General features: G+C 39.3%; 1 protein-coding gene across 3 annotated transcripts in view; it reads right to left on the bottom strand.

Moving 5' to 3' along the window:
- Window positions 1-21,149, bottom strand: part of SLC30A7 (solute carrier family 30 member 7) — a 26,181-nt gene extending 5,032 nt beyond the window's left edge. Inside the window, exons 1-9 of one of the 3 annotated variants that reach the window (XM_068199704.1) lie at window positions 20,958-21,149; window positions 20,689-20,790; window positions 16,467-16,575; window positions 14,937-15,024; window positions 13,147-13,273; window positions 12,053-12,196; window positions 10,428-10,478; window positions 8,387-8,522; window positions 609-699 (exon numbers count right to left, since the gene is read on the bottom strand). In XM_068199704.1, coding sequence (XP_068055805.1) covers window positions 609-699; window positions 8,387-8,522; window positions 10,428-10,478; window positions 12,053-12,196; window positions 13,147-13,273; window positions 14,937-15,024; window positions 16,467-16,575; window positions 20,689-20,790; window positions 20,958-21,012 — 903 coding nt within the window. In that variant the 5' untranslated portion in view covers window positions 21,013-21,149. Of the gene's footprint in view, window positions 1-608; window positions 700-8,386; window positions 8,523-10,427; window positions 10,479-12,052; window positions 12,197-13,146; window positions 13,274-14,936; window positions 15,025-16,466; window positions 16,581-20,288; window positions 20,427-20,688; window positions 20,791-20,957 lie in introns of those variants that run through there. The other 2 variants (XM_068199703.1, XM_068199705.1) reach the window with 2 other exon arrangements.
- Between the last annotated feature and the right edge of the window lie 316 nt (window positions 21,150-21,465).

Here is a 21,465-nt window from a genome sequence, read left to right on the forward strand (position 1 = left end):
CCCTTTTTGTGAATTTTGCCATGAAACAACTTGTGAGATTCTAAGTTTAACAGAAATATATTAATATATCATTTACAATTTTGTGAGGGTTTAGATGTGTCCTGCCAATCCTTTTGTTGTTTCCTCTTTCCACTTTCAGTAAACCCTCCGTGTGATGATTACAAGCCTGTAACTCCCAAGGAAAGGCAGCATTCCTTCAAGTGCTTTGTATTAACTTCGCAAAGGCACTTCATGGCATATTAATAGAAAAGTTAAGTAGGAGAACAGGTCAAATCCAGAGTAATCTTTGTATTCTTATAAATACAATTCCAATGTTATGTATAAGCACAAAGTACTTTGGGAGGAATAGCTTCAGGATCTATTTTTCTGAACTAACATAGGACATTTTTAAAACACAAACTGAGGTGAAGCTACATGCAGTTTAGGACTCTAGGAAACTATTAATTAAATTGGTACCTCCATTTCTGTATTCTAGGGTATCTTTGACTGGCAAAACATCATAAAATCATTCCTTTTACTGGAAAAACATCATAAAATATCCTCACACACACAGCTGAGGCTCAGTCAGCAGCTTGATCAGTCAGAGCAAAAACAGGTTAAGAGCTCACCCTCTGGTAGCACTGAGGCAGGGCATTTTCCAAGGAAGGAGGAGTTCGCTGCATCAAAATCCCAATGGACTCTTTTAAAAGTGGAACAATACTAGAAAGAAAAAAGGAAATTGGCTGTTATTACATTTTCAAAAGGTGCAAGGAGCAACCTAAGATTCCTTAATGCTGAGAAATTTTTCTCTAGTTCTTCCATCAGAAGCTGAGAAAGTCGCCATGAAAATCCAGTGCAGAAAATAAAAGGATTGACAAAATTACAATGGTGTCCTATCAAAGGCAAGATTATTTCTCCCCCACGGTTTCCAGAGTCAGCTGGTGGTCAGTCACAAAAGCTAATGGTTTAAGCACGGGATTTGAGATGAAATCTCTTGGTGTCTTGGAAGTTATACAACAAAGCAGCTCTATAGTTCAAAACCAACTTCAGTGACAAATCTTTCACAAGCAACCATAAAAATACTCAACTGAAAATGGGTTTGCTTTTGTGTTTGTTTTAAGGCATATTTTTCTTATGAACTAAGATAATAATGGGGTAATCATAAAACAAAATTAGTGTGGAACAGTCCAGCTACAACAGAGTTATTTTGTCAGAAACAGACAACTTGGCATATTCTTGAAGTGAACTAAGTGTAGGGTCTCATCCAAGCTCAAGGGTTAAACATTTGGAAGCAATTAGAGGTTCCCTCCTGGCCAAATGATCTTGTTTAATCAGCAAACTAAGAAGACATTTAATACCTTTTTTTATTATTATTACTTTTTGTTTTTTAATAAAACCAGGAGAGCAGTAATCCTATACCCTGAAGCTACCACTAACAGGTTATACTCTTACTAAGTATTCAGCATGGTGATTTTTTTGTTTAGCAGTAGTGCATCATGTCTGGTTCAGTAGAGCATTCTAAAATTTTCAAGTGGATGACAAATATCTGTAGCCCAAGAGTAAAGCTTAAATAGCAATTTAATTTCAAGAGCATGCAAGTCACCTAACATTCTGGACTGAAAGTGATTATATATTGCAGAAACTGTAAGCTTAATTTCAGAGTTCAGCACTGGCCTCACAGCTGCAGTACATGGAGTTATGGGATTAAAAGCACACCTGAAACATTTGTAATAGATTAACTGGACCAGTTGTTAAAGGACACTGCAGAACCTTTGTTTAAAATCTCCTGAAGTGATGTGGAATGCATGGCACAGACCAGCTGTGTATTTGCAGATGTGAACAGATGACCTAATCATTTTTTTTAAAGTGTTTCCATTTGAACATGGGGCAGTGCTGGCTGATGGACTGCTCAGCTCACTCCCTGGCTAAACCTGGCCAGGGTGGGAGGGAGCGAGAGGCTGTGTGACTCTTGTCTAATGAACCCCTGGAAAAACCACTGTCCTAAAATTAAGTTTTCTTGCAGGCATAATGGTTGTTCCAGCCAAATTCACTGCCTGGTGCCCTCCAGCACATGGCCTCCCATGTTTGCACTGCCACCGAGGCATCAGTTCAGAAATAGGAAGAAGCAATTAGGGGCAAGCAGGAGTTGCCTAAACTATACCTGTCACCAAGGCAAACATTTAGCAATGCAATAACTGTCAATCTGTCTAAAGAAAGCTTAATTGGCATGTCACATTCTACAGTGGATTACAGAAGTTTAGTGGAAAAAGGTTCTCTTATTAATGGACCCATCTCACTAAATAATGTCCATGTCACAAGCATTACATCAAAGGGAGCTGGAGCTGCCAACACACTCCACTGATGAATTGATTTCAGTTTAACTCCCTATTTAAAATGCAGGTTCACTTCATAATAAAAACCTTGAAAGACCAATATACAAGTTCAGGATGCAAAGTGAATGCAAGAATTTTGAACACTATTCCATTCCCATAAATTTAACAAGGCCTCTCGAGCATATGCATCCAAAGGTTTCAAAAACCTCACACATACAGGCTGCATATTTTTTCCCAGGGAAACAACTAAAGGAATAGAGAATGTAGTAGTCTGCCTTTTAATTGAAACATACCACTAAGAGTGAGAATAGCCATGAAAGAAAGCTAACAAAAATGTCTAATTTGTACAACTTATTTACACTAATAAAACTGATGTACATTATCTGATGGAAGAGAAATTAATTGTAAAGTAGATTTGAAGAGGCTATGAAACAAGAACGTCTTAAAAGTCCAAAGAATAGAGTAAATCAGGATGTGGCTTGATACTGTTGGTGAAAGTTGAAACATATCCCGGGTCACACCTTCTTCCTGGTTCTTAGAGCCAGTGTTCAGATACAAAGTTTATCTTTTGCAAAGCTGAAAAGCCAAAAGACAGCTGCAGTGATGTGACAGGCCCTCACAAATGCTGTTCAGAGCAAAGGTGTCCATGCATGCCTCTCTGCATCCAAAGAGACACTAGCTCACATGGTACCTTACTGTAAGCCAAACTAACACAACAAACAACACAATCCAGTTTATGAAGCCTGATGTTTTCCACTGTTTCATGCATATCACTGAAGTACAAAACCTTTAATTTAAAAACCAAAACTCCACAGAGTATGCTCTTTTCTCAAACATTAACTAAAACCAGTATTACTTAATCACTAGGATGCCCTAGAAATATCAGTTCCACTTCATGTGACTGAAGAAAACATAAGGGAAGATGACAAAACCAAGCTGGCTGAAAATACAGTTAGAGATTGTGACCAAGATTTCTCTTTTCTTTGGCTTAGTCATCAGTGAAAAAAAAAAAAAGTTGCTGCCTCCACAGTAACTACAGCACTGGTGCTTCCCCCCTTGTTTGTTTTAATTTACAAGACTATTGAGGAAAACAAACAATGCTGAATTCTCACCAAGTGGAAAGCCTTCTCATGCATTAGCAGTCAGTAAGCTTTGCTATTAAAGCAGACGCAATTCCATTGCTGATTACCAAGCCTTAAATGTAAAATATCACATTTTTCTACAAGACAATAAAATTTGAAAGAGGAACACAGCAAGATTTGGAATAAAAACATATCCTCTACAAAAGCCAGAAAAGCAAAGGCAGCTATTGTTACAGCACATCACATTTGCACATACACTCTTACAGAAGTGAAAGGTGTTCAAACAAATCAAAATGAACTATTGACATGAATCTGATAAATCCAGCCTGCCACTACTACACATGGATTGATTAAAAATGAAGAGTGAAAGCATCAGACTCTTATTTAACCTGCATCACATTCAGATAATACTCATGCCCATACCAGTGCCATCCTGTTTATGCCACTGTTTCTGTAGCCATAGCCAGCAAGACCCTGGCATTGTCGTGACCTTGGACTGCGAAGTTGAAAACAACTCCAGGTAAAGAGCCCTTTAGACAGACACTGCACTCAGAGCACAGCAGGAAATTCATTCAGTGCTCTCAGTGCTACAGAAAATAGGGGGTATTTGTGACAGGCTTTGTGGAAAGTAAACATTGCTAAGGATCAAGATTAGCTAGGGTTTGTCAAATACCACACCTCAAAATCTACAGCCACTTTTCCAAATTCTGCTTTTTTTTCCCAGCCACCGTCCATATCCACAGTGTGAGGACTGCTGGCCTACTTCAGAACTTTAATGCCTTTTTTTTTTTATTAGGCAATGGCAATTTTATTCGGACTGCAAGCTTTGCTCAAGACAAGGATCACAGGTTTAACATTTGCTTTACAGATTTTGAATTCTTTGTTCTCATAACAATGTAGTACCTTGATTTTCAAGCAAGGCTGGCAGGTACCATTACCCTGTAAATAAAGGTAGTGCTTGACATTTAGCAATAATGGCTTAAAATAACACCAACAACAAACATGCTAGTTTGGAGGAGTTTTGCTATAGAAAATTCCTTCTGAATCCTAAGGAATGCAGCACTTCATTAAAAAAAGTAATTTTTTTTTATACTGCTATGCCCTAAACATGAAAGGCCTCAAATGTTACTGGCACACCCTCCCCCAAAGCACTTTCATATTATATCATGTTCAAGCAGCTCAAGACTTTATGCAAAAATTATGTAACCCATGGAAACAACTTCACTAAATGACTGAAGTAAATTGCCTCATTTCTTTGACCACTTAATATGCAGTCTGCATGCTCTGTGCAATCTAGTATCAGATTTAGTCTATTGTGCCTTTCTAGAAACATGTGGGTCTAATAGTGGTTTAGGACAAACTTGATTTATACCAGGGTTGTGGCTTTTGTGTGGTGACTAGTTTCACATAGCTGACTGAAATACTAAAATTACTTCAACATTTCAAAATAAGGCTTAGAATACTAATGTTAAAAACTAAATGAGTATTTAGTTTTAAATATTAAAAGCAGTTCAGGCACTTGGGAAATTATTTATTGATTCAAGGCACATGTAATTAGGTGGACAACACATTGGAAAAAGCTTAAACAGTGTCAGCCTAAACTACACTGAAATATTCAAGCTTTTCTTTAAAAAAAAATTAAATGCTGGTAAAACAGACTTCTGTATTTTAAGCATGTCCTATTTATGCTTTACTTGCATGAGATAGTACAGAGTTATTGAAGAAAGAGTCATCAGATATTAGTGGTTGCATCCAGGAAGATTCAGATCCACACAGGATTTTCACTGTGCAGTCAGAATGTTCTGTGCTAACTCATGAGGAGCTAGGCAGAGTATGTCAACCTAGAGCACGCTTAGCAAAGGATCATAGGGGCAACAGAGCAACTGTGTCAGCAGCTGACAATTTGCACTAATTAGAGATGTTGTCTACAAGAAGGCTCAACCATTTGATTTAAAAGCACTGCTTGACTTCTCTGAAGAAGCATTGCTTCTGCACATGCACAACGCAAAACAGGTTATCAAGTGGAGTCTGTACAGCTTTACACTGCACCAATGAGATTTTTAGTCATCTTATACTGGTATTTTTGTGATTTCTTTGGCAAGTGTGGCCATCATTTCAGAAACCTGAACAGAGAAGACCCACTAATAAGAGCAGGCAAGGCTCAAAGAAACCAGAGAGAGCTGGCCAACACTGAAGCAAGCAAACACTCAATATAAAACAAATGAACAGTTATTTCACATAGACACAAGCAATCCTGGATTAAGAGCAACGATTTTTCTCTGCATTCTCATGCAATAGCCTTGATATTCTACTGGTTCACCAGACATAGTTCTATAAAAGGCAATAAGGATTTCTGCTCTGCCTTTACTCCTTTGTATACAAAAGTATCATATAAAGAATACAGATTAAAAAATGAAAACAAAACCCCAAACAAAACCAAACTACAACAAACTAAAAAAAAAAAACCCACAAGAAGAAAGCACCCTAACATAACAACAGAGAAATAGAAGTCCTGGATCTAACCTACCCCCTACTCATACCATGCAGACTCTCTAAGTCAAAGTCAGACCATTAAGCAGTAACTTAGAGGATACAGCTCCAATTAGAGCAAAGTCCCTGAACACCATTAAAACTTTTGAATGACTTTCGAAAACTTAATCAGACCGGCTGTTGCATCTCTGGCTCAAAACTATGCTTTTATTACAGCCACAAATATCCTGATTACACAAGACCCTGATTTTTAAACACACATGAATGGGGTCTGCTTGCTGGGGCACACACATACTCTTACTCCACTTTACCTTACCAAAGCTGGTTTAACAGTAAAAGGGACACAAAATCGACAAACATTCATTTGAAACAGAAGACAATTAATTAATCTGAAGCCAAATTTACCACAAAAATTATTTATCAAGGTTTCAAATTGACCCACAGAAATCGACAGCAACTCCTGTACTAGAAATTGAACATCCCAGTCCTTCCCACGTCAAACCCACAAGTATCCCATGAGGAGTCAGAGAATTAAAAGAACCCAAACAAACAAACCCCAAATATCCCTCCCCCCCACCCCAAACCAGACACACCTTCAAATTTTAAATTTCACAGAACTTCAGTAGTTTTTTTTCCTCTGGGTTAGATTTAAGTGACTTTAAAAGATTAAGTACAAAACTATTATATATCCTACCAACCATCACCTGGGCTCCCATATTACTGTTACAGAAGGCCACCTTATGGGAAAATCTGAAAACCCTTTTGCACTAATTCTTAAAGGACACTTCAAACAGAGCATAGTGAAGAATAAGGCAAAATTAACAGTGGTTTTATGATCAGAACTGTCAATGAAGATTACTAAAATAAAACACCACAGAAAGGGACTCAAATTCTCAACAGCCATCTGAAACTGCCAGTAATCTTATTTATGATCCTAAAGTGCATTTCAAGCAAAACTATCAATAGTCCAGTCTGTTGGACTGCTTAGAAAACAAATAAAATACCGACACAAAACCACCCAACCCTGCAATTAGTGTTTGCTCCACTGATGTGCCAGGATGTGTCAGATGGCAAGAAATGCAGGCTTGCTTCTATCAACTATGATGCAGCTGACTGCACTGATAGCAGAATTATTCTACTGATCATTTATAACGTTGTGGACCAGCAAAATAATGTTACAGGCTGAAGTCTGGCCTAAGATCAAAAGACACATCAAATAGTGAACTTTTCTAGCATTTTCAGCATAGAACATGGGTCTCAAACGTTCCTTCTGTCTGTGCTAGAAAACCTATAAACAGCATTATTATGACACCTCTATTATGGAATTCAGTGAAATTTCAACTACTGTATGAATAGAAGAAAAAAACTGAATTGTCATTCATGTGGTATTTTCTGCTGTACACAAAGCTGGACCCTTAAAATACAAAGTGTATGGAAACTTTTTATTCAGCTATTACGTCTACCTCGGCAATAGTTTCTTCCCCCTTGGAAACTTGCACATTTTCTTTCCCATTTTTTGAGATTTCAGTACTAGAAGTAGTTTGTAATAATTTGTCATTTATGAAATTACAGAATGTTGAAGTCAAAATCTTTGAAGGTCATATTAAAGTGGTGATTTAATAGTGATTTCTAGCACAAACATTTCTGTGGGCGTTGTGTCTGAAGCCTGCTCCCCTACTTTGACTAACAGGGAGATTCACATCAATAATCCTGTGAACACTGCCATAAACATGCCATACATGGTATGAGCAGAAGTAGCTGCAGTTCATCAGATGACACTCACCACTGCTGAACAGACAAAGAAGTTGAGTTATTAGGTTGTAACTGGTGTTGTGGCACACTGCCCTATGGCACCATTGAAACTGCTGCCAAAAAAGCCTCATAACATCACTCAATGAAATATTTGCTCGAGCAATCTAACCCAAATAGCTTCACATTCACAGTGAACTTGGTAAGAAACAACTGTGAAATCCAGAAGTACGTGAAGCATTTCCATCAGATCTTAAAAGGAGTAAAGATATCTCAGAGTGCAAATGCAAAGTAAAAGACAGTTCTTGTCAATATAAGAAAACAAAATCAAAACCTAGCAGCCTTGATTTGTGAAGGACAAGGGTACATCCTGTGCCAGCAGTCTCAACCCTGCTGCCCTGAAACCATTCTGCTCCATTTACTGGAGTACATTGGTTTATATAAGCATGTACTAAATACAGAGATGAAGCTTTCTACAGTTTGAACCTGAAAGACATTTTTCTACTATTATGCAAAGAAGGACAAAATATGCGGATTTAAGAGCGAAAGTTGTAGCTGTAGAAAAAGGAAAAGAAAGATAGCTCATATAAGAGCTCACTAGAATGGCTGTACAGAAGGTAACACACCACTCTTGGAAGAAAAGCAAATGTTGTAAGCCATTAGCATAACAAAACCCCTTTTCCTTCTGAGCTGATACTTCTGCTGTAACTAGCATCAAAAATCCTACCAAATACCAGTGATAGCAACACTTACCTTACACCTATAAGTAGTGCTATCAGCATTGAACAAATAGGATCTGCTATCATTAGACCATAGTTCTGCATCAGTATAGCAGATATGATTACACCAATACTTCCCAGCGTGTCTGCCACAATGTGCAGAAATACACCTGTAAGAGATCAAGTGATACCATTACAACTTGCTGTTCTTAAAGCTAATAGAGCTTATCAGAGATGTTTTACACAAAGATGTTTCAAGAACTAGATAATAAAATCTATACTTTTTAAATTTGTGGTCAGTTTTGGGTCAAACACACAAAGATTTTAATGTATTTGTAGAATATGGGCCATTTGAAGAATTTACATTCTGTTATGCACTTAGCACTATTGGGCATTTCATAGCAAGGCTGTTAACTTGAACAGTGATTAACAGCTGCAGCTAGACTGTTTTCATTTTCACTTGCCCTTATTATAGTACAGAAACTCATGTTCCCTGATGCCTACAGTAGTGAGGTCTGTATAAGATGGACAGACTGTATAAGATGTATAAGAAACAGTTCTGCAAAGCTTTGACACGTGCTAATGTTTAATTGACAACACCTCCTAGAAGTTATTTGGCAAAGAAATCCAAGACAAATAGTTTTGAGAATTAAACAATACTGCAGACATGAAAAGCCTTACTCTTATTCTGAAGAATAACACTTCCTTCAAGTACAAAGAAACACGTACTTTACAGCTAGTCAAAGTTTAGCCTTTGGAGCTCTCTGCTGGCAGTGACTGGAAGTCATTCAGAAACAGCTTTTTGAATGCAATTCTCCAGACAGGTAATCCCCTCTTGTAAAACCAACACACCACTATACACCAGCTCTTTGGGGATTTCTCCAAGTCTGCATTTGTACTGGGTCTGGCTGGGATATAGCTGGGTTTCTCCACAGCAGCCTGCATCAGGACCTTCTGTTTCTCATGACCCCACAGCAGGAAGGCTGGGGTGGACAAGACGCTGGGAGGGCACACAGCCAGGCCAGCTGATCCAAATGGACCAGAGGGACATTTCATACCACCCAACACCATGCACCCCAATAACACTAGTGTTGTCTTTCCCAAATAGCTGCTGCTCAGACTTCCCTAGGCACTGATCTGCTTGTGGGATACGATTGCTCGTGAGTGATTGTCTTGATAGTGACTGTTGCATCCTTTGGTGGGGTTTTTCCCCCAGTACTGAAAAATTAAAATAAAATCAGGTCTTTTTAATATGCTTCAATTAAAATGACTGTTTCACAAAAAGACTTTGAAATATCTTCAACTGAAGTACTGAGTATACATAATACAGTGTACTGTAAATTCTGGAAGAACTTGAAAATGCTCCTTCTCAAGGACTACCAACAAGCCAGAAGATCATCCAGTAAGAGAAAACCCTACATACATTTGGGTATGCCAAATAATTACTACCTCCTACATCTCATAATTATCTCCCTTGAACTTCTGAACATTTAAAAAAAGCAAAATAATACCAAACAGCAGCTAACCAAAGCTCAAAATCAACATCTAAATTATCCATAACTAATGCTCAGCAGATCAGGGACTCCTATACCACTTCAAGAAATTTAGATGCATTACCATCTGCTCTAAACCAACTTTAAGAGCTTGATGAAACACAAGTTTTAAGCTCAGGTACTCTTTAACAATTATATCAATCTTCATTATATCAATCTGCATCTTCATGTTACAGAACATATATTGTAATTAGGCTCCTTAGGTTTCTGTTTTTAACTACTCTAGTTTTTCATTAATTTTTCAGCATCAATAACAGAAGCTGAATCCCAGCTTTTGGGATGTCTCTTTTAAACTGTGTTGACAGCGCATTACATTTAAACTTCTGTGAATGTCTCAACACCTAGTCATGTACAGGATACAGCAGAGCTGTTTACAAGGGAAATGGAACTTCATTAAATAGCTCCTTTAAGAAAAACATGGCATTTATCCAGAGGAACCCTCTATAACAGATGTGTGACAGACCCGGGCAGGCAGATTGTGATAAAACCAATAAAACATCACACTTATTATTCTCATCCTACCTTGTAAAATCTGCTTGCTGGATCCAGCCATTACTTCAAGGGAATGGTCACCTGTGAAGGCAATTATTGACACATTAACCTAGACAAAAGCTCTCTCTAGTGGCCCTTCAGTTACACTCTTCCTTTCAGAAATGTATTGGAAAGACAGGCTGTTCCCAATGATCAGCTTTTACTCAAGCTATTATTTTTTAATGCAGCAATTAAGTTAAAAGTCTTAAAATGCATTTTTTAAAATACAACATCCCTTTAAACAATAGATTTCTACATAGGTATATATAAAAATTAATTATCTACATTTGTCCTTAATTAAAAGAACTGGACAGGTAGGACCTTGCTAGTATATAGCAAAATAAGACCCCTCAAAAACACAAGCCATGAACAGAAGTGAGAAGAGTAGGTTCAAATAAATTTGCTAACCAGAAATAATAAATGCTTGCTTCACTTCAGCATTTTATAACTAATGTAAAAATACAAGGATAAGACTCGGAGAAGGAACAAGTAAGTAAAAAAATCTTCTCATCCAAGCAGATTAATGCCTCTGCAGCATTAATCTGAAATATATTTTAAGAAAAAACTTGTTAAAGGATAGTAAAAGACTTCTAGTGAAGATATACAATAATTTACACAACAGCTAATTTGAATATCAAACTGCACAAGACAGATAGTACATCCACTGGTCTGCAAGGGTGGGGGCCACGTGGAAGGCAAGGAAGAGGCAGAAGCAGGGAGCTCCTGCTTTCCAACCAAATTCCAGGAGAACTACTGGAAGACAAACGCCAATTTTCTAAGAATAGCAAGGAAGGGACAAGTAAATATTTTTATACTCTTTGTCACCTCCTGTCTGCTAGTTCCCACACTATTTCTGCCCTGAATGTGCACATTTTGAGTCACGTCATATCTCAACTTATGGCTTAGGCAGGAAGGACTGACAACCCTGCATTACCACAAGGCTTTCATTTGCATTGCTTCAAATAGGTGCTACCTACACAACCTCTTCTCCCATAGTGAAGGCTACTGACCATATTTAACATGAATGTCTCTTCTCAGATTCTTTGCCTTCATAGAAAAGATTTCAGCATAGCATAACAAGCATCTTTTCCATAACCATCTTAAAACAGATTACAACTACACAAAATGGGGAAAGTCTTATTTGAGATCACAAACCAAGTACAACTAACAATCCCTAAGTACCCAAAATTCACTGGTTCATTTTTTCTAATACCTTGAGCTGTAAAATTATACAAATGCAGAACAGTAGCAAAACAGCTCAACTTTGTCAATTGGTTTTAATGAAAAAATTGAAAGCGGGCACATTGAAACTGATAACTAATTTCACTACATTGCAATAGCATACAGCTGTTCCATCTTTTGCCAACACACAACATTGCAGCCCACACTCAAAAACCAGAGGCAAAGCAAAATCTTTAAAAACTAACATTGAAATTACTGCAAGTGAAACACAAAATGAGTCACAAAACACGATGGTGGCAGAGCATACTAGACATTTAATGAAGCTACTTCCATATATGATCACAACAAACTGACAACACGCTCTTTTTATTTTTCAGTAAAATTGCAGATTTACATTGAGTCAGGATGGTCTATGATGTCAACTCAGTACTTACCATGACAATAATCTTGACCATGAGAGTGTCCATGGCCATGAGTGTGTCCATGGGAATGTTTATGTTCATGGCTGTGTCCGTGATCTCTGTGACTGTGCCCGTGGCTGAGACCACCGTTAAATAGAGAATGGCTGTGCTCATGCCCTACAAACAAATATCACCATCAGAGTGAATTTATGAATACATAAATGATGAGTAAAATTACACTTATATTTGTTTCTCAGCTTCTCAAAACCTATTTATCTTTTAGGTCATCTTAATTTATACCTTTAAATAAGAAATTTAACACAAGGTGTTCGTCATCTACAGCTCTGCTGTGCAGACATATTTTATATATATATAGATACATAAAATATACCAGGTTTGAGAAGTCAAGTGCTTTTATACATTCCCACTTCTGAGACTTGTGCTAGACTTCTAGCACAATTTGAAAAATGTACACTTCATTAGATATAAGCACTTTAAAAACAGTTGTTTTAAGAAAGCAGAAATTTACTGCCGTTTGCAGATTAAAAATTCAAGCTTACATTGCTGCTTAAAGACCAAAGACTATGTTCTTCCACCAGTCTATATAAGTTTACATGTTAAGTTCAAAGAGAGGCCCACAGGCTTTGCAGAAAAAAGCTCACAGTGTTTACAAATTGTATTTAGGCAAATAAATTCTACATTTCAATTCAAAAGACACTAAGTTGAGAAACATCTGGAGCAGAATAATCCCATGCCTAAAATTTGGTTCAAATACTGTTTCTGAATTTTCTAGCCAGAACCTTGCCTAAGCCCATCTTAAATTTGTCCAAAAAAGATGGTCTGCAAATCTCTTTCAATAAGGTGCAGGAGAGTGCATGAACTACAGAAAGCAGTTTCTGGACTCCTAGGTGTTCCAGTTAATGGATATTAACATGAGAAGTACAACAGTGGCATATCAGGGCTGGTAATAAAACACAGAAGTCAACATAGCAAGAGGTCACACATATTTTTGGCTAGGATTGCCATTAACAAGACATCAAATTTATTACTGGGGTTCTCACTGGGGCATTGTAAGGCCCTGGAACATAGGGAACAAGAAAGGAAACAGTACTGAAGTTACATCCTACCAGAGCCGTGTGAATGCCCGTGACCTCCATGCTGAAAAACAAATATTCCTATCAGATTTACAATGAATCCTAGTATAGAAACAGGAAGAAGTCTCTCATGATGCACATCGGGAGGCTCAAGTGCTCTCTAAAAAAAAAAGAAAATAAACAAACCAAAAAGCAAATGTAGAGTTTTACAATCCCTTTACATTAGTAAAAGGCACCACAAAACTACTTAGATACAGGAGCATTCTCATATATAACACATATATAGACATAATTAAAAATTACTCGGGACTTCCAGTTTTTGGGATGATACACAGACCAACTCTCAGTGTCTGAAAATAAAGTTCTATTATTAAAGCTGTGAAAGTACAGTAGAATATTCTGAGAGTCTAGCTCAGTTTTATCGTAAGATTTGGTTATGCTGTGGGATGTGGCTCAACACCATCTGAAAACATTCATGTTTGTTGCAGTATGTAGATTGCTTAAGTCACCTATAAGACTTCTAAGAATCTAGAATGCCATTTCTTCCTTTCTCCTTAGAAAGGTGAGGCAACAAGGGGAATGAAATGAAGACTCAGAACAAATTATGACATTTTTTAGAAACTCTCCAATCTAGATTGATTTTTTTCAATTCTTTTTTACCCTACTTCCTCTGGAATATTTTTCTCAATGAGACATTATAGACCCAATACAATTTGCATCTGAAGCTAAGTGTTGATGAGTGTAAATTACTGCTGGCAGAGGAGAAAAACATTCACCATCTCTCCACAAGGATCAAAGGTACAGGCAGTAAATAGCAAGACAATAGAACGTTTAGCACAGTAAAATTTTAAAGTAACTGAGAGGAAGAGTTACCATCACAAGCAAAGAGAATAGTTAGCATGGGAGCTCAGATTAGCAGCAAGAGAATGGTGTTTCAGTATTACCCTTGACCCTGTCACAGTTTTTTTATTTTTCTAATAAGTTTTGCTTGTGTTTTTAGATTTGAAGTTTTCTCAGGCTTTTAGGCAATTTCAGCCCAGTTTTAACTAGTTTTGAAGTATTTACAAGCCTATCAATGTAGAAAAAACTCTTCCCAATTCTCTGTTAATAAAAGAAAAACTCAATAGACTTGCTCTGAACAAGAAGTCTAAGCAAATTTATAGTCTATTTCCCATTAAAAAGTAGAAGCATTAATTCAAGCTGATTAGAAATAGTTCTCAGTTTTACTCTTAATCCTTGATGTTGTCCTTAATGTCTAAATTTCAATCTTGAAATTATTACCTGAACCATCATGTAAAAAAAAAAAAAAAACCAAGAAAAGAGCCCTTGTATACGTTTAAGCTATTGCTACTTGCCATTTATATCAGACTTCAAGATTTGGAGAACAGTGTTCTTTCTTTAACTTCTCAGCATGTTACTTATTACTAACTTCTCTCCTCTGAATGACTAATTTGGGCCTTTCTTCCTTAGCCTCATTTGTTAATTAACAATGAGAAGTGAAGATCTCTCTAAGACATCCTTAACTGGCTGAAAAAAAGGACAGGCTCCATCTCACAGAATCTTTACACATAAACAACTATACACAACAACATAAGACACTATTACAGAAGCTAGTACAGATAAACTGAAAAGGCTGGGTTTCTCTGTCATTAAACAGCAATTTCAGATGGCCCTATTCTCTGTTCAAATCAAATTTCTAATCAATTATGAATATAATTTAAATTTTCAATTCATTCATTTTAATAATTTATTCCTATTAAAACCAGAAATGTTTATCCACATTAATTATAGAATGTAATAGAGTAATTGATTTCATAACACACCTCAACACCTTCAGAAAAAATGAAGAATGCTGTAAAGATGAGGAATAAGCCATTTACAAAGCCAGCAAGTACTTCTGCTCGAACATAACTGCAAGAAACAAAACAAAAAAAAATAATAGCAGATATTACCACTTTCATTTAAATGCTAAAAATTAGAACTTAAGAGACTGGAGTGCAATCTTCTCGTTCTCATATTCTAGTTCATATTACACCAAATTTATTAAATGGAATATGGCATATAAATTACGGATGCATATATAAAACTGACCATGTTGTATTTGGACAGAAACTACCTGATGCAGATCAGCCATTCTCTGATCTAGATGAAAGAAATCTTTCAGTATGTCAAAATCTTTCCATTTAAGATTATGTCTACTCAAAGTAATGGTATAAATATAATTTGGAAGCCACAAACTAAGGTAATCAGGCAAAACCTAATCAAAGTTTTCTGGTGTTATGTTCAATATCAGACATGTATTAATTTGCTTTCCTTTAGAAGGTTGTTTTTCAGTAAAAGTTTTAAGTAGAAATTTATTGTTTCAAACATCAAATTTTGACAATAACAAACTGCCAGGTTAGAATAATAAGTAATTTCAATGTGGCAAACATCAGACTTTAATAAAGTGGCTGCTCTCTGATAAAAGGAACATCAGCTGTTTAAATGCTCAGCAGTAATTAATACAGAACGTGCTTTCACTGCAATTAGTTCATGGTATGATTCTCTCTAAATTGATTTCTATGCACACTGGAGCTTCCACCTATATTAAACTGTGCTTTAAGTTTCAAACTATATGATTCACACTTAAGCAAGGCAGCAGAAGCTAAATGCTGACAGGTCAATAATGCTATGGGGAATGCCCATGTTACAAGTCATTTGCTGTTAATCAGTATTAACAATTAATAATATTGTACCACCAGTATTGTTTTATAGGGCACAGCTGCCATGTTCAGTGGAACCAAGTGCCTGCCAAACACCAGCTGCAGCAGAAATCCACCAAGGGCAGTCTGGGATGACACACCTCAGCCTTGAGGATCTGTGTAAATGGCAGTCACAGCTCCCAAATCCTGCTGCTTCCAATAATCATGCCTTATAATTGCCAATGCAGCATCACTAAGACTTGGCTCCTTTCAGTTGTAACCTTCTGTTCCAAAGGAGGAGTGGGACACCAGCAGTCTGGGAATCCTTGTAACGCTCTTCATTGCACTGTGAGGACAAACCCAGATGTGGCTGCTTGTTCTCCACTGGTGTCATTAATACATGGCAATGCACGGCAACTTTCTGCTCTCTAACTTGTTTCCACTAGTATGATCAGAGAGATCTTGGAAGTGATAAACCTTCTTCCCAAAAGCAATGCCTTCATATTTTTATTATTTCTATTAACTTAAGATGTTTACATAGCTCACCTTAAAGAAAACCTCACTTTCAACATAGTTTTATCACGTTCTACAAAAAGCTTTTGTTTGTAAGTGAAAAATAACTACCTAAGCATCTACTATAATACATTAAGGTAACAGCCTGAAGTTTCTTACCCATATGAGAAAGCATCATTTGACCTCCATTTCGAAATAACTGAAGCTGCTAATCCAGCCAATAGAGCAGTACAGTCAAAAAACATATGAAAAGAATCTGATATCAGACCTAAACTGAAAGAGAACATGAAAAAGGTGTTATGTTCCATATGCTACATGTTGAGTATGGAAAAAAAAAACTCCACAGACATTAATCTTTTACGCAGTAGCAGAATACACTGTGTTTCTAAGCTTCAGGCATGGTTTTGCTAGCACAGAGGAGAAATCCATACTTCATCACCAACACAAATATGATGCCAAAACTGTTTTTGTCAGCTTTAGAGAAGGCACTTTGGAAAAGCGCTTGGCAAAAAAATCCTCTAGCATATGATTTTGGTGATAGTGAAAGGAGGTTTCCACAGATACAAACCAAAATCCCTGGAGTAGATGCACCCAGAGCCACATCTCTCATCAACATAATTTGACTTTAAATCTTTGTGTTAGCAGTGGCAAGGCACTAACTAGGAGATAGACACTTCTGAGATCTAGAAGCTGAAGGAATCGGAGGCTGAGAGACCATCTTAAATGGCTTATTTCAAAGACCAGTGCACAACTGTTTGTCAGTCTTGACTGAGAAACAGTTAAAGTGAACCAGCATGCTAAGAGGTTCAAAGCATCATAAGTTAGCCAGTCAGTAGAACTCATATCAGTTTGTAGGCTGTAAGTAAACTGGGGTTAACACCACACACAAGTGCTGCCAAAGTTTACCAAATTACTCATGAACAGGTTCTGTAAGTCTGCAGGGAAGTACATGCATTGAAACCAAAAAACAATGCTTCATATTTTAAAAGTCATTTGATATAGAGGTACTGTTGAGCAATTGTTAATCAACAGTCCCAAAAGTTCCATTTCCCCAGTTTTTTGGTTATCTAAGAATAATTACATTTAGAACTCAGTTCTTGGAAACTGAAGCACAAGAAGCAATTACTGGGTTAACAAGTTCTAGAGGATAGACACTTATTCACCCTGAAGTCAAATACAAAGTTTCATTAGCCAAAGTTCCGACCACTTCACATTACAAATCCAAACTACTTCAGCCTTACAGAAAACAATTAGAAGATTAATCTTAAGTGTTTCAGATGAAACACTCAATAGAGGAAGAAGTGGGTTTGAAGGAGAGGAAAGATCAAGTGTCTTGCTCTATTTATTTATATATATATATATATATACTTTATGGACATATACAGAGTTATACATACACACAACTATAACATTTAAGGCAGAGGGATGACAGCAAGGTATATTGTCCTTAGGTGCTGTAGCCACCAAAGCAGGAGAGATGAAACTGTTCTAAACAAACTTTAAAACAAGACCCATAGGCTGGATGCCTATGAAGCAGCAAAACAGAATTGGCTGTAGAATTCTTGAAGCGTTTTGGTGACATCTTCCTCCTCCGCAAAATCAGGCGACATCTTTAGCTCATTTTACGTTTGGTTCTGAGCAGTTAAGAAGATCCAGTGAGGTAAAAAACCCACCACAAAGCACATCAAATATTCAGGGAGAAGGTAATTAGTGACAGTAACCCGAAGCTGTACTGATTGTGAAATGGAAGGAATAAGCATTGCTAAGCAGAAAGAGCTACTGCTTTCTGAGGTGATTGGGTTTTGGTGGTTTTTTGCTCCTTTTTTTTTTTTTTTTTTAATAGAAACTTCTGGGAAAGAGACTTGTATAAGGACTGCTACTCTAACAAAATCCCATACAAGTGCTAGGACCAGAAATAATGCAGCAAGTTACCATGGCACCGTGCTCACACCTGCAAATCTCACTAAAGCAAGACTTACCTTAAGTGCAACACCAATACAGCTGTGCTGCTTTCACGACCTAAGCTAACAATTCCAGGTGGCCAGAGGCACGTGGATTTATCAGCAGGGGTCAGCAGACTGCATCTGCAATGCAATTCACCTCGTAGCATAACCACGCTCTGTATCATAGGTACAGCTACAAGTCACTGAGCTGCACAAATGGCAGGAAGCCTGGTAAGAGACAATCTCATTTCATATGAGGCTTTTTTAAAGTGACCTGTAAAGTAACAAGACCTTAGAAAAAATGGGTGCAAAGTGATTACTGAAGTGATCAAGTGATTCAGTCAACTACCACCAATACAGTGAACCACCAGCAACATGGGATGCATGCAAGAACTCCTGTAGAACCAAACACATCAGCCAGAATATAAACTAGTAGAAACCCTGTACTCAAACACACTGTGTCTAAATAAAGACGCTTCCACAGCTGATTTAGTTTAACATCAAATTAAACAAATGTGCACATGTAGCAAATTTCAACCTTAAACAAGCAAACAACCTCTCAGACAGCAAACTCGTGACCAGTGACAGAACTCCAGGAAACGGCATGAAGCTGAGTCGGGGGAGGTTTGGATTAGACAGCAGGAAAAGGTGTTTCACCCAGAGGGTTGGAAACACCAGAGGGTTTTGCCCAGAGGCTCCCCATGGAAGTAGTCACATCACCAAGCCTGACAGAGTTCAAGACGCATTTGGACAACTCTCTTTTCTGAGTTCAGAAAACAATCTATTGGGCAAAAAGAAGCTCAGGAGAATTTCTCATGCAAGGAGCAACAGAACTGTGTCTTCAAAATGACAAAATTATTCTCCCTATAGGGTTCCTTGTTTGCTTGTTATATGTTCGCTCTTCCAAGGCATGACCTGTCTGCTGTGACTGAAGACATTCCTCATCATATTCTCTGCTACCCCTCTCTACTAAAGAGGTACTTGCTATGACCCTGTTTTTCTCTAGGCCAAAATCTAGACTTAGAGATACCCCAAACTAGTGACTTGAAATGTAAACAGAAGGTTCAGTTAATGTCTATGCAGTAAATCCTAATTCTTGATCTCAAGTATGAACAAAAATAAGTGTATTCTGAATTCCAATATGCCATATTCTTCAGTGACAAAGTTCTGTGAGTGTCATTAAAGTTTCTCAGTTTAGTTACCTCATATACAGGACTTTTTAAGGTCACACTACCAAAAAAAAATTGTTATGTTTAAAAGACAGACATCAGAACAAAGTCACATGAACACAAAGCTCTTTATATCAGAACAGCTAAGAAAAATATTTACATCTGTTGGGTTATTAGAAAAAAAGGCCATACTCAAATAGACAGACTATGCATTCAATAACCCTCAAACAACTGCAAAGTGAATCAACATCAAAGCCAAAACCAAACCCATTCAAAATGGTCTGGGTGCTGTCAAGATAGTCTGTGCCCATGACAGCACTGCATGCTCTCTGGTGCCACAGTAGCAATTACTGTAATCAGAGTTGAGGATTTTATAGTGCCATTTGAGAGATTCAGAACAACATTGCAAATATTAGGATGTAACCATTTCCAAATCCACACCACTGCATTCACTCAGGACTCCTAAGAGTTCCAGTAATTTATGTCCCTATTACAGCTTTTGGTTAGGAGGACACTGCTGGACTTAAATGACATTTCCACACCAGTCCACTCTGAGCTGAACTATTAACAGAGACTGAAATATCATCATAAAACAACTACTCTATTGCCAATGAAGCATGACAGAAATACTAGCACTATTGCCTGTTCTTTACCTTTATACTGTACACCAGTACTGAAGTTATTCCACATTTCTTATATTTCGCTACAGCTTTTTCAGTAGCAATTTAGACAAGTCTCTTCCATTTTTTTCACTCCTGTGAATTTTTGTGCTATGTAAAGTATCACTCAGCTATACAAGGATGTGTCAAATCCTGTTTCTCCCTCGAGACAAGGATGTCTGAGGCAGCGATATCCAGGTATCAACCTACGGCTGAAGCCACACTCCCCAACAGAGGATCTCTGTGGCAAGCAACAGCTACAGCCCCCGAGCCCCGTAAATCGGGCCAAGGCCAGGCTTCCTCCTCAGCAAAGCACCGAGCAGAACGGCAACTCCCAGCAGCATTCCTCCGCAACGCGCCGAGTCGCGTTCCCCCGCCGGAGCGCCTCCGCCGCGTCGCCGGGACCCGGCAGAGGGGACGGAGGCGCCGGTCGCTGCCCATGAGAGCGGTCCCGGTCGGGGGAAGCTCTCCAGCGGCCCCCAAGGTTCTGCCGAGCGGCCCCACCGGACGGCAGGCCAGGAGGCCCGGCCCCGCCGAGAGGAGACGTGGCACTGGCCGGGCGGGACGCGCCGCTTCCTGCGCGCTGCAGCCGCGCCCCCGCCCCGGTTACCTGTTACTCCAGATGCCGTACAGCAGCTCCACGAAGGCGAAGGAGAGGTTGAGACAGAGGAAGGAGAAGAGGTTGCGGGAAGTCTTGTCCGCCAGGATAGACCTGCGCACGGAGCACACCGCGGGTCACCGGCCGCCGGTACAGCGCCAGGAGGCCGGACCCGCTCGCCGGGCGGCCCGGGCGCCTCGGCACCAGCCAGCACAGCCCCTCCGCGGGGGCTCGGCCGCGGCGCCGGCAGCGTCCGGCCTGGCCGGCTCTGGGCCACTCACCTGAACCAGCCCGACACCTTCCTGAGCAGGTTGAGCCTGGGCGGCTTGTACTCATCGTCTTTGATGGAGAGGGGCAGCATCTTTCCGGCGGCGGGGCCGCGGCACGCCGGGCCGGCAGGACGGGCAGGCGGGGCGGGACGCTGCCCGGCCGGCCCACACGCCGCTTCCGGCCGCCACCGCGCCTGCGCCGCCGGGCACGGCGGCTGAGGGGGCGCGCCGGGGGCCGGGCCGGGGCTGCGGGGGCTGCCCGAGCTCTGGGCTGCGCCGCCCGCTAATGAAACACAGCACGTCCCAACCGTGAACTCTTCTCCGTCCCGTGCCAGCCGCTCGCTCGCGTCCCGCTTGTGATGCCGGCTGCTCCCGGTGCAGCTGTTGTGGTAGCGCTCGGCACGGGGCGGGGGCGGCGGAGCAGCGCGCTCGCTGTGTGACAGCCAGAGCCGCCGGAGCGCTCCGCCCGCCGCAGGGCCCTGGACTACAACCCGGAGCCTGCCGGGAGGAAGCGCACGGA

This window comes from Anomalospiza imberbis, chromosome 9 (genome assembly GCF_031753505.1).
Source record: "Anomalospiza imberbis isolate Cuckoo-Finch-1a 21T00152 chromosome 9, ASM3175350v1, whole genome shotgun sequence".
NCBI lineage: Eukaryota > Metazoa > Chordata > Aves > Passeriformes > Viduidae > Anomalospiza > Anomalospiza imberbis.